The sequence below is a fragment of the Amblyomma mixtum genome, chromosome 9 (assembly GCF_055824585.1).
Source record: "Amblyomma mixtum isolate Tamu chromosome 9, ASM5582458v1, whole genome shotgun sequence".
NCBI classification, from domain to species: domain Eukaryota; kingdom Metazoa; phylum Arthropoda; class Arachnida; order Ixodida; family Ixodidae; genus Amblyomma; species Amblyomma mixtum.
In genome coordinates this window covers 68,905,023-68,919,399 of record NC_143020.1, presented here as the reverse complement: position 1 = coordinate 68,919,399, position 14,377 = coordinate 68,905,023, and the positions used below count along the sequence as shown (strand labels likewise).

At 48.4% G+C, this 14,377-nt stretch overlaps 1 protein-coding gene across 1 annotated transcript; it reads left to right on the top strand.

The window, feature by feature from the left end:
* Positions 1-5,276: 5,276 nt before the first annotated feature.
* LOC149329556 (TNF receptor-associated factor 6-like) lies at positions 5,277-14,377 on the top strand. Its single transcript, XM_089560296.1, has 2 exons — positions 5,277-5,742; positions 12,365-14,377. Exons 1-2 carry the CDS (start codon positions 5,458-5,460, stop codon positions 13,472-13,474), a joined length of 1,395 nt encoding a protein of 464 aa, XP_089416422.1. The 5' UTR covers positions 5,277-5,457; the 3' UTR covers positions 13,475-14,377.

The following is a 14,377-nucleotide window of genomic DNA, read 5'->3' as shown; positions in this document are numbered from 1 at the left end:
ATACACCTCGGATACCCCCAAAGGTAACCTAATTTCTACCGCAATGGCTGATTACAACCTTAGCCTGATCACAAACCCCACCGTACCGACTCGCATTGGCACAAGTGTCACCCGCGACACCACACCCGATCTCACATGGGCCACTCCGAACATAATCGTTAAATCTCACACGATGCTCCAAGACAGCCTTGGAAGTGACCACTTTCCAGTCTCCACTATTATCGCTTATGATTCCAAGATTTTCAACCCTCGTTCGCAGCTTCTCACTGACTGAGATAAATTGCGCTCATACTTGGCAGCTGATTCTACAGAACCCCGTGCTGTCACTGGCTGGAAAGACCGTCTGGTGGAGGTCATCCAGGCGAACAGCAAAAGCATTAAAAATACCCCTAAGGCACCGCAGGTTGATCCGCATCTGGCTCATCTATGGGAGGCCCGACAAGGACTTCTCAAGCGCTGGCGTCACCAGCGACACAATCGCAAATTGAGACTCCGCATAGCCGCTCTCACTCGCGAGGCAGAAGAATACGCGAACACGCTAGCCCGCGCAAACTGGGCGACCTTTTGTAACGATCTCATGGGTACAGTAAGCACAAAGCGCACGTGCTCCTTCCTACGCGCTCTCTTAGATCCAACAACCACTAAATCTCAGACACAAGTAAACACACACCGTCTAATACAACTAGAGCTCCAAAAGGGCAGAGGCGTAATTGGCCAACTACGGGACACTTATATACCCACACCCCTTCAGACAGCAGATCCACCCAATCTACCTCCACCTAACCCAGAACTTGATGCCGACATCACCTTAAACGAAGTCCGCCGAGAACTCTTCAGTATTCACCGCTCTACGGCGCCGGGGCCGGATGGCATAACGTACAAGGCGCTCTCAATCTGGACGAAGTCTTCCTCCAGGAACTCACGGAGCTCTTTAATAACCACTGGCAAGCTGGGACGCTCCCATCAGCCTGGACCCATGCTAGCATGCGATTTATACCCAAACCGGCCAAACCCCTCACCTTTCAAAATTTGCACCCCATCTCCTTAACGAGCTGTGTCGGCAAGCTCTTCGAGCATGTCATTCTCAATCGCCTGCAACCGTTTCTAGAAACAGCAGGCTTTCTCTCCAACGTTCAATTCGGCTTCCGCCCAAACATCTCGGCGCAAGACGTACTTCTTGTCCTTAAAGAGTCCCTCTTTTGCACCAGGCGCCGTACAGCCAGTACGCGAGCCATACTGGCCCTGTATATTCATAAGGCTTTCGACACAATAAGCCATGACCATATCTTAACGACATTAGCCATGACGGGATGCGGCACCCGCATATGGCAATATATTCGGGCCTTCCTTCAGGGACGCACGGCAGAACTTCACCTTGAGGATATTGCCTCCCAGCCTTTTCGCCTGCCTAACCGGGGTACCCACCAGAGGCCGTTCTGTCACCTTTACTTTTTAACATTGCCCTAGCGCCACTGGCAAAGACCCTTGATGCTATCCCAGGGCTACACACAGCCATATACGCAGATGATATAACCCTCTGGACAACGGGAGGATCGATTGGAACAGCCCAGGATATCCTACAATATGCTATAGGCATCACCACCACTCATTTAGCAAACACAGGCCTCCGTTGCTCTCCAAATAAATCGGAACTCCGGCAGCTGAAGCCCCTCCCCAGTGACCCACAGATTGAACTGCACATGTACGGTAATCCAGTGCACATTGTGCCTCAGGTGAAGATTCTCGGCCTTCTCATTAACAACCCACTCGATGCAACTGCCACTCTTCAGCTCTTGCAAAGACAGACAGAACAAACAGGTCGCTGCACTTATCAGGCGGGTGGCAGCACGCAATCATGGGCTGTCTGAACGCGAGACCCTCAATATGACAAATGCACTAATCATTAGCTGCATTACATACCACCTCCCATACCACACACTCACTCAGCGGCAAAGACAACAGGCAGACATCCTAATACGCACGGCTGTCACCTCTGCCTTACGTCTTCCACGGACGGTTAGCACGAAACGTCTCCTGGCCACTGGTACCCACAATACAGTGATCGAATCAATAGAGGTTCAACGCACCTACCAATTAGTCCGCCTGAGTCGCACAGAAACAGAACAACGCCTACTGCGACAGCTACGTCTCAAATCACCCATTCCCACCCCAACAAGTCCTACACCTTACATGATTTCTCTGCGCACGCAGGATCAAATATATCAGAGGCCCCTACCGCGCAATATGAGCGCTAGTCTCCATCAGGGTAGGCGGCAGGCACGAGCGAGCTATTACACGAAAACATACAGCAACCACTCCGATATCCTTTATGTCGACGCGGCAGAAAGGTGGTGGCGGTGGTTTCCCCCGCACCGCTACAACACGCTGTCGCGTTACACTCCTAAAGGCGAAGCTTAAGCGTCATTAATTAGAAGTTAATTAGTTAGTCATTAATCAGCGATTAGCCAAAATTAGTAATTTTTCATTACTTCGTAATTAGAACTTAACTATGTGTGACGTCATCCAGTGGTGACGTCACCAGTGCCACAGAGGTAGTCAAAGTGGTGCGGAAAACAATTTCGCCTCTACTCACTTTACACAGTCAAAGTGTCCCCTGAATTTTTTTTAGGGGGAGCTATTACAGGCGTACAAAAACGCGCAGCAGTCCAGCATAAAAGCAAGATTGTAAACAACAATATCAACATTATAAACGAAACACTGCCCGAACACTTGTCGTTCCAGAGGAACGATCCTAATTTCAAGTAGAATGTTTCACGATACCTAGCGATATTGTGGACCTGTTCTAGCATACCGCTAATAAGATTCACATCTGCCGGCTGAGCTCCAAAGAAGTATCGCGCTTCCTAGCACGAGCGGCCCCCGCTACTACAGCGTGATTCACGAACAGTGTGATACAGCGTGCCGACGAATCCCGCTGAGCCGCCCCTTCGATTTATACGATGGAACGCCGGGTCCTCCTCTGTTCTCGCAACACGGTTTCACCGGCTCCATCCTCGGATGTCATGCCAGATGGCGCGGCGAGTGCGTTGCCAGTAAAGTTGCCAGTAAAACCCCTTGATAATATAAAGTACCGCAAACCTTAGAACTTTGCCGCCGCCGCGCGACCTCCTCGCGACCTCCTCGCCTCTGCGATGCCGGGCCGCGGGCGTTGGTTGGAAGCCAGGTTTCGCTTCACGCCGATTGGTCTCCCTGGCGTTGCCCATGGAAACGCGGGCGGTTGGTGTTTTTGCTTAGTATTTTGTTTGCAGGGCGCGCCATTTTTCGTCCAGCCGGGTTTTGCTACACGCCGATTGTTCTCCTTGCCGTTGCCCTTGTAAACGCGCGCCGGTTGTGATTTTGCATGTCATTTTGTTTTCCGTGCGCGTCATTTTTTGTCCTGCCTGGTTTCGCTTCACGCCGATTCCTGCCGTGCCCACGGAAGCGCGCGCTGGTTGTGACTGTGCTTGCAATTTTGTTACCCGTTCGCGGCATCCTTCGTCTTGTCTGGACGCAGCGGACGGAGCACGCTTCGTTTTCTGCAAAGCCCCTTGGCAACAGTTTCCTGTGCTGCGCGCTCGCAGTATGCCGGGTTGCTGTGCACTTAACTGCAGAAATAGACGTGAGGATGGTTTCGCCGTATTCATGATCCCGCAAGGAAAGCACGATGGCTTGCGGAGGAAGCAGTGGCTTGAGTTTGAGCATTTTATTCATTAATTTTACTCAAAGCTTTGATGTATCCAAATGAAGTACTAACAATGTCAGTTAAATTGAGTGCACTTTTGCCGTTCTGGCCGCCTTTATTCTCTAGTACATTTGCGAAATCACCATTCACTAATTACCAGTCGCGCGCTTCAACATCTCATTTCATGGCACTATGATTCAAATCGATGCAAAACTGTGCTTCGCCGAAGAACGTGCTTTTGAGAGGGGCACAAACAAAAACCAAAATACCCACAAAGTAACTTCCAGCACTACCAATGCTTTTACTGGCATCTGTGAAGATCTGGTAACTCAAGGCGGCCGCCCTCAAAACGCGCGCAAGCTTCCGATGCTGCGGATATGCTACGGGCGCCTGGACGAAAAAGCGTGCCGTGTGCAGCGCTGGGAGCCGGCGGGCGAGGAGAAACGAGGAGGAAAGCGCCGCGCGGAGGAGAGTGTGGCCACTTTCTTTTATCAAGGGGTTTTAGTTACCAGCTGCGGCAGTTGCTAGGCAACGGCTCAGCTCGCGGTGTTCCCGCCGGCCACTGCGAAACAGCGAGAGTACGGTCAATGTAGCTCTCGCTACAAAAAAGAGAATATGGTCAATGTGAAAGCGACATAAGCCGTGTGATCACGCACGGTTAAAACGTTTCGAAAGTGGAGGACCAAACAATAATAACGATCAGTCGGTTGCCGCAATAAAAACAGGGATCTTAAATATCCTCGGCCGCGGTGGCTCAGGCTGCTAACCCGAAAGACGCGGGTTCGATCCCGGCCGTGGCGGTCGAATTTCGATGCAGGCGAAATTCTAGAGGCTCGTGTTCTGTGCGATGTCAGTGCACTTTAAAGAACCCCAGGTGGTCGAAATTTCCGGAGCCCTTCACTGGAGTGTCTCCCATAGCCTGAGTAACTTTGGGACGTTAAACCCAAATATATCAAACCAAACCTATGAATTAATATTCATCCCTAATTTATTCTTTCTCCTACGGCGCGGTTCAGGTGTCCACCGAGATGTGAGAGAGATACTGCGCCATTTCCTTATTTCCTTTCCATAAAAACCAGTTTTGAATTTTTATTTTCAGTGCACGACTTCAAGATCGAGCACGTTTGTTTTGCCAATATTCGCCCATCTTCAGGAACTATCGATATAATTTTAAGCACAAAGAAATTGTGGAGGAAATACAAACGCAAGTGGCACTGCATTTTATTCTCCTCCGAAAAATCATATTGTAGATGTTTGAAAATAGTATTTCAGAAACGTGCCAGTCCTGAAAACGAAGCAAACCGAAATGACAGAACGGAAGTCATTGCTGCCCAAGCATCACAGGTAATAGGCCCAGTATTGGAAACGTATCGGGCAAGGCGGTCCTGCTAGGGACCAGAGTGAAGCCTATTAAGGCCGATTCACACGACAGTCCGTTCGCCTGCGGCTCGAGCACTACGTGTTCATGCGTCATCACATTGAGAGACGCGCTGTCGGCCCGCGGCCTGGTCAGCGCGCCTCTCAATGTTAAGACGTATGAACACGTAGTGCTCGAGCCGCAGGCGAACGGACCGTCGCGTGAATCGGCCTTTATCTATGCTTCTTAGGACCGGCCGGCGCAACACTTGCTGCACCGTGTCATCGCCAAGAGATAGCCGGGGCCACAGTCTACGATTGCACCAAGAGACACGGTTGGAAACCGAGATAAGAGCGTACTTTGGCGAGGCGCATGAGGCAGTTCTTTCCCAGTTGAGCCAACGGACGTGTTGAACGGTATGCCTCCTGGAAGCGTGCAATACAAGCTGGTCGGGTTTTCCCCTGAACTTGACTGGCGGCCGCTGCTCTTCGTGAAGCCTATTCCTCAGCACAGGGTATGCAGCGCCTGTGGTCTGGTGGGCAGGAGTACGGCAATCCTTCCATGCATGCACGTGCTATGCAAGTCTTGCTACGAGCAGTGCGCCCAGGACGGCTCACACATCTGCCCGCTCGACGGCTGCGAGTTCCTGGACGAGGACGTTGAGCGCAGGAAGTGCCCCGCAGAGGAGGTGCTTCGACGAGAGGTACGTGATTAGGAAAAGAAACTATAGACGACTGAAGCTTTAGGTTTCGAAGCGAAAGCTTCACTATGGAACCTCGGGCTTCAATCGCGGACCGAACAAATTTGTCCTCCAGCTGAGTTAGAAGTCAAACAATGAGAAAAAAAAAACTGAATCAGTATCTATGATTGGGAGTCGAGTCCGCGGCTGCGGAGACAGATCTCGTTTAAGGGACGCCGAGCAAGACCACTAGGCTATCGTCACATTTTTTTTATTGCATAGAAATAGTGCCTAAACGAAAAATCTAAGCATCCTTACGCCACAAAACACCAGGCCAACATACCCCTGCATGACCCATCTTCCAAAACATCAAAAGTCTGGGCGGCACACACATGCATCCAGATAGGTGAGCCAGCTAGACGGCTCTTGCAGGGCAGCATATACTGCCCACGCAAAACCGCATTGTTTACGAAATACAGATTTCGACGACCGTGGTGATTCGGCGTGGCGGTCCATCATGTGGCTTTTCCATAGACTAAAGTGTCCGAGCAACATAAATAGATCATATGGCACAACACAGGTTTTCTCCACAGGCAAAAAAAGGATACTGTACGGTGTGATCTCAGTGACCTTCTTAATTTTTCGTTGTAATATGTCCCAGAAGAACAAACCATGCATAGATCAAAACAATGGTCAGTTGTCTTTGGTATACTGCACAGACGGCTATTCACCATCCATGGCGCAAACATCTCCTTAGCATGAAGCAATGCCTTCACAAGCAGCGTAAATGTTTAAAGAATGTTTTCTCGGCGGAAGAAGTGCACATTCGCCTAACACGTTTTAAAACACTGGTGTTAAGGAACTCCAGAAAAGGTTTCTGATACAACGGTAAAGGAAACAAATACTCTGTAAGTGTCTGAGTCATCTGCCTTCTGGAGAAGCTATACAGGCAGCTCAAAGAAAAGCACACAGTGAGGAAATTGGAAGTGTCAGCAACTTCCTTAAGGAATCCCCATAAAGGCCCCTCACGAGTGTGCCCAGTCGGTGCGAATAGGAAAGGCAAGTGAGCACTGAGACGCCTAATAAGCACAGCTACTAAAAAAGGGTGGTTTGCTGATTTGAAATAGAAAAAAAAAACGCGACACAAGCTGATGCACAAATAAGTGAACAAGGCCTATTCCACCAGACTCTAGAGCAATAAATAGGTTATCGCCACGCATGGGTTCCCGGTGGGAACGCCATACAGAGGCAGCAGATATTTTGTGCATCACCTGCACTTTCTTCCTCGCACAGTGGAGAACCTGCAGCACATAGGCAAGTTTTTCTAATAAAAAAAATTGCAGACTTGAGCCCGAGCAAACACTGACAGTTTCTTACCCAACCAAGCCCCGGTTCGTCGCCTCATGGAGATTATCTGTGAATCCGAGTAGGCTCCACTGTTGCGAATTTGGTGACGAGCGAAGTGCCCCGCAGTCACAGCTTATGCCACCGTAATAATTTGGCGCTGTACCCCGAATGGCCCAACCAAAACCCCTTCGATTTATCTAAATTAAGAGCTGCACCTGTTTCCTCGGAAACCTGTTCAGTAAAAAGTGATGCCTCCAGCAGACTCGTTTTGCCAAAAAAAGGAGAGCGACATCACCTGCAGAGGCTGATATCTTAATTTCACATTGCGCCAGGGAGAAACCACGGATAGTTGCGCTGTTAATAATACTGAGGCAAAGGGGTTCAAGATATAGGGCAACCAAGAAAGGCGATAATGGGGAGCTTTGGGGAACAGATAATTTCAATGGAATAGGTTTGGTTAGTTTGCGTTATCAGATGCCACAGCATCCAAACCAATATTCATATTGCACGTTCAGTGTTGAAGTCAGTATCAGATGAGACCGGATAAGTAGCTCTAATTCAGATTGACCTTGCCAAGGCCTTTGATAATGTTCGTCACGATTTCTTGTTTCCGGTCTTAGAACATGCAAATATTGGAGACGTATTGCTTAGGGGCATAAGACTGTGTTGTAAGGAGTCCTATACAAGGCTAATTGTTAAGCAAGAGGTAACCAAACTAGGCTATCGTCACAGCCAATGAGCCTCGTGTTAAACCGCAACACACCCTCGCGCTGTGCATTAGAGAGCGTCGTCTTCATCAACTTCCATCTGTTCCGTCCCGCGGCACTGCCTGCCCACCGTCGTCTTCTAGGTAGCACAGATTCGTACTTTGGCTCCAATCAGAACGTGGTTTCTCTGTAGTTTTTTTATTTGATTATGCGTTGGGTGTTTGAAGCTCGCTCACGTGCATTGAAGATGATGATGATGGATTTTAATGGCTCAAGGGCATCTGTCGCGAAGAAACGCCATGGCGCGAGGTATTTTCTTCTGCTCAAGGCGGGGTCAAAGGCCCATTACCCAGGCATTTCACCCTAAGTAAGCCCAGCACCAGATCAGGGGCAAGCTTGTACCCATTGTATCACTGGTGGGCACGCGGCGGAACTGGGGACCGAACCCCACACCTCCCACATGTGAGGCGGATGCTCAGACAACTAGGCCACTGCAGTGGTACCTCACTTGCATTGTAGCGTTATGTTGAGCGGAGTACACTAGTAACTGCGCTCACCAGGTGCTATATTGAAACGAATGCTTCACTACGGGAGCTCGTGCTTCGATCGCCGGGTGCCTAGTTTTCACCTTCAAATGACCCTGAGCTTCGAAAGCAAAGGAAAGGCGCGTAACTGGCCCCCTGGGACAGTGGACACCTCAGTCGGGCTTTAAGCTTCATGGCGTAGTGACAGACGTGCGCTGCATGCGTTGGCATTGACAACGTTGCTGCAGAAACGCGGCACTGACCGTCGTAATAGCTTGTGTGCAATCCGAGAGAGCCTCCGCTTTTCGTAGAGCAAAAGCTACCAAGAGCGCATGCGCGACGCAGCGTTCAAGTTTGTACTTTGACCATTTGGTCTGCAGAGGAGCTCAATAGCAACAATTAACATGAAGAAGAAAGGATGGAAACAACTTTTATTCGACAAAAAAAAATTTCCGACGATTACGTTACTTCCTAATGCGAAATTTGAGCGCAGCAAATAAGCTGTTTCACCTTTTCGATAGATTCAGGCAAAGAAATCGAGCAACACATGTATGCGCTATCACAGATTTTTTTTTATTTTTCACACGTATTCGCAATTTCGGCTCGGGCGGTGCACATATACAGATCCGCCGCCACCGATCTGGCTCTCTGATTGCCACCGCACAGGGGTTGCATTGGAGGAGGAGCGAAGAAAGGAATTAAGTTCGAGCCGGCGCTTTGACAACCGGAGACTCGCTGGAAGAGGGGGGAGGGGGCGGCGTGTACACCCAGCGGCAAACGATGGGGGCAGAAGCGCGCGCAGCAAGCGGACAACACGATAAAGGGAGAAGGGAAGAGATAGCAGCGACTGACTGATGCCGCTGACGCCGATAGCGCTGGGGGGATGAAAGGGGGGCGGAGCTGGTTACGAGGCCGACGCCGACGCGAAACCCAGGAACGGACGCCAAAGAGCTGCGCTCTAAAATTCTTCCAGGGTGGTCCCCTACTGATCCAGGAGTCCGCGGGCTTGTGCTTCACGTGAAACCCAATCCACCAGCCATTGCTGGCCGGCGGGCTGAGCGGTCGGTATACATATGAGTGAAGCCAACAGCAACAGAAACCAAAGAACAGTGGGTATTTTTTTCTATTTATTTTTTGGTGTGTTGATCAACGGAGAATATTGTTGAATGTATGCTATCGCTTAAATACAATTGATTATAAAATCAGAAGAAAAGAAAGATTTCTTCTGCTTTTTTAATCAGTTATCATTAAGCGACGAAATATTCAGTAATATTCTGCATTGATCAAAGCCACAAAATAAATATAAAAATATCCCCTGTGTTCCTTGGTTTCAGTGCCTATTGGCTTCTCTCACATGTATATACTTATATACATAATATGGGTTGCGAGAGCATGAAGTGCATCACTTCTTAAAAGAGTATTATACGCTTCGTTAAAGGAAACATTTATTTGATTCGACGTTCCGATCGGAGGACCGATCTTTTTAACATTTATTAGGTCGGCGTTTCGGCCAGAAGCTGGCCTTCGTCAGGACTGAGTATGAAGGTATTGCACATTGGTTTAAAAGGGGGGAAGCAAGAAAAAGGGGGCAGAGAAGGAAAAAAAGGGGGAGGGGGTTGAAGGCAGGGGAGAAAATATACACGAAAAAAGCCGTGGTGGCCAGGTTCAGCTGAAAAGCAGGGGGAAAAAAGGCGAAAGCCGGCATCTGCAGGCACGTATTTCGGCGTCACCTGAGGCGACGCAGGGTGGTTGTTGCTTCGAGGAAATAATGTTAATGTTATTTGGTGGGGGAGGTGTTGGCGCCGCGATGTGGGGGCGGAATTTCATCAGATCTCTGGTCTCTGAAGGGCGGACAGGATGCCTGGGTTTTCCCGGCCTGCAGTGTAATAAATTTAAAAATAAAGTATGAATCCCGTTGTTCCCGCTCACGGAAGCTGTGAAAACCGCTCTGTTGTAGCGTAACCCTCAGCTTGTCGAACTCGCAATTTATTTTGGCTAAGGTGCTTCGACAGAGCGAGGTCAGGAAGGGATTTCGCGTGAGCACGATGGTTATTAAATTTAATTCGGAATGAATTCTCGGTTTGATCAATGTATTGCATTTGACACCTGCCACACTCGAGCATGTACACAACGTTGCTGGTGTCGCAATTCAAATTTCCACGAATGGAGTGTTTGAAGTCGGAATGTGTGCTTTGAGCTAGCGTTGTTGTCTGCATGTGCTTGCAAACTTGACACCGATTCTTTCCGCAAGGTAGGCAGGCTGCATACTTTCGTCTACTGGTAGTAGAGTGGACTACCCAATTTTGTACATTTTGCGTTCGCCTTGACGTAACCCACGGAACTGTTGGGAAAATTTTGGATAGCCCATCACTTTGCTCGATGATGTTGAAGCGTTTTGTTAAGATTTTGTTGATGTTCGGTAGGTTACATGCAAAAGTTAAGATGATATTGGAGCGCTGGTCGTTTGGGGTTGCTGACTCAGGCTCATTAAAGAGTTCATTACGATTTATTTTGTCAGCCTTTCTAAAGGCGTCATCAGTAATAGAGGGCGGATAGCGTTGATGTTGCAGAACCGCCGCATACCATTAGAATTTTGCACAAAGTCCTCCTAATGGGTGCAGAATCGCTTGAACCTGATGGCCTGGGAGTATGGAATTGAAGTTTTGCAGTGGCGTGGGTGACAGCTATTGAAATGAAGGTACTGCTGTCGGTCAGTTGGTTTTCTGTACGCACTGGTGATTAAGGTACCCTCCTCTATTCGAATTAAGACGTCGAGAATGCTAATCTGATTGGCAGGGTACGTGTGGGTGAAGCTAATGTTTGGATGTACGTTGTTGAAGGAGGTAATAAATTGCGTGAGTTGGTCCTCTGTTTCTGTCGATATCATGAATATATCATCAAGGAAGCGTTTTTAAAGCCGGTTTTATCGGATATGAATGGGATTCAGTGCTATGCATGAATATGTTAGCATAGTTTGGTGCCATTCGTGTGCCCATAGCTGTACGACTCCTTTGTAGATAATAAGAGTTGTTGAATTCGAATGAGTTGAATTTGAGGACGATATTTGTAAGTTCCGCTATGGTGCTTCGGCTAGGCGAGTCTCGACCTTTGTATTGTTCATAAGACGTGACTACAGCTCGGATTCCCAGTGTGAATTGAGAGGTGTAAGCCGAGCGCACTATGCCGTGACGACTTCCGGTGGATGTGACGTCCCACCGTTCCCGTGGTTATAGCGACGTCCACGCTATTTCGACGCAATTTCGACATTTTTGCTAATAATTAATTAACTAATTACTCTGCTGTCATAAAACTTTGCGTTTCGGTTCATTTTATTGCGAAAGCAATACTAGTTGCACTTTCAGCCCGTCGCGTAGCGAGGCCGGTAGCTACCATATTAGCATATTGAATTGGATTGGATTGGATTAGATTGTATAACCGATGCATCACCACAAGTCTAACCACAAGCTCCACCACCAGCTACACTACCAGCTGAACCATGGCGTAGCTACGGATATTGCTTTCGCAATTACCGGGCTTAACCAAGCTAAGCCACAACCATTTTTTTCCTCCTTTATCTGAAACAACCATTGGTTTTCTTCTTTTGTAGTTCCCGAGTTAAACGCGTGTGGCACGCTTTGTTAACGGACTACAGTATGAGCCATTAAAGGCTTTCGCCTTAATAAGGGAATTATGGATGGCGTTAACACTTTGGTCATTTCTCAGCATAAGTTTAGTGTATACGTGCTATCTTGTGCAATGCGCCATTTTCCCGAACCGGCAGTGCAGCTTCCGCTAAGACTCGCTGCTACTGATGATAAATTCAGCTGAATATGCTTGTAAGTGGAACATGTGACGCAATGACACTGAGGCCTCCGGAATGTCAGAAAAAAAGGACTGTTGCTCCACCAGCAGTTTTGCATGCCCAAGGGCATTAGGTAATTGGCTCTGGAAAGTTGAACAACTGACACCAATACAGCGGTCGACTGCAAACAGGATCAAAGCCATTGCTTGCAGGGAACTGTAGCCGACTGGATTTGTTACAGCACATCCTTGTTTTATTCATTTCAGGTCAAGTGCTGGAACGAAGGCAACGGTTGTGAGACCGTGGTGGCAGCTTCCCAGCTTCCCCAGCATTTCCAGCGGGAATGTCGACACCACTCTGCATGGTGCCCCAAGTGTTCGGCCTCGGTTCTGTGCAGCGATGTGTGCTCACACCTGAGATCGGAGTGTGCAGCACCGGCGACGCCTCTTGCTCCAGAATCTGGCCATCAGCCCAGCGACACGGAAGATGCAACGTTTTCAACGGCTGTTAGACGAATCATAGAACAGCAGGCGAGAGAAATAACAGCGCATCTAGGGCAGTTAATTACTGATGTTAAATGCCATGGTGATAGATTGAACGAAATGTCCCATGGGATAAACACTTTTAAAGAAGTGCTCAGAGGAGAACTGACGCAAGGAGTGCAACAAATTCAGGACAGTCTGACAACAGGGGTGCGCAAAACCGCGAAGGATAACGATCAGAACAAAGAGCTTTTGAAAAGGCGGAATAATAGTGTCTTGAGGAGCCTAAACAAACTAAAAAAACTCTTTACAGATGAATTGTTCAGCGCAAGGAGAGAGAGCTTTGACAACTGTTCACGGATACTGGAATCAATTCAGAAAACGAAAGTTGAAGCTCTAGAGAATGGCGAGAAGACTCTGGGCCGCATTGAGAGCTTGCTTCGATGCGATGAACCACGAGCAGAACACGCGCTCTTCTATGTCAAAGGAGTCAAATCGCTAGAAGAAAAAGCGCTCGAAGAAGGCCATTCTTACTATGAGAGTGACCAGGTGTACCTTTGTGGATACTGCATGTCACCTGGAGTAACCTTCAGAAAGGAGGGCGGATCTGTGAGCCTGCATATGATGCTTCATTTGCATAAGGGTGACAAAGACGACACTGTCGAGTGGCCATTCCAGCACAGAATACGGCTGGCCGTCATGCACCCAAAGGAAAGAATGCAACTGGTCATTGAAGTTGAGCCATACCCTGACTTGGAATTCGTAGAAAAGCCTACAAAACCAAGCAATAAATCAGTTTTTTTTCCTGATCCTTCGTTTAGCCTTCGCACTCTCTGGGACCATGGATACGTATTCGAGGACAAGCTTCGGCTTAAGTGGGAAGTGCAGCCATGAGTTGCACTTACGGAAGACGCTGGACTGGAGCCATTTATTTCTACTGGCATCTACTAATGCATTTTGTTGCTAATGCTTAATGTATACAGCACAGATAAATCCATCTGAAGCACAGAGTTTTTGTCTTTTATGATTTTGATATGCCACAGCTTCATTGCTTCTTGTTTACCACTGTCCGTTACTCTACTTCTATACTCTGCTTGTGACAGCCACACAGGACCTACACCGGGAAAAAATCCCATGCGGGTTATTAAGGGGTCTATAAGCCGTTACTTTTGCGGCAATGGTATTGAATAAGCGTTATATATACAGTTAATCCGTAGGAAAATAAATCGCCCCGCTGATTCAAAACGTGCCCTTGAACTAAGGCGACAAACTGGAAAAGAGAAATTACTAATCAAAAGAACTTCAAATTATGTTCTTGTGTTCTTTTTTTTTCGCCTCTGGCGTGGCATGAATGAGAACGCCTGTCTTAGAAAACGCAACATAGCAGCCGGTTGTGCTTTGACTTCATTTTCTACCTTTCGCACAACAAAGAGCGGGTGTTCTACTGCAGTTCCCGTGGGTGGCCGTCTGAGTTCTAAGGATAATGAAGTGAGAAGAAGGTTTAGGATATGTGCACTTCATTCATTCCTGACCTGGTGTTTATGGATGAGCCCTTCCCGGCTGCAGAATGGCCTTGCCGCGCATGAGATGTTCGCAGAAGGCGAACATTCGTGCCTGAGAAAACTTGGCTGCAAAAGGAGCTTGAATACTTTTACCTGTCATGCTCGACGCTTACTCTTCCTATTAGTGCGTACTTTGTCATGGTGGTCCGGTGAATCAATAAACTTTCAGCACAGGAGCCCATGTATGTCGTTCCCCCAAGCCTAGGCTGCAACTAACTTGGGGGCTTCGATTATC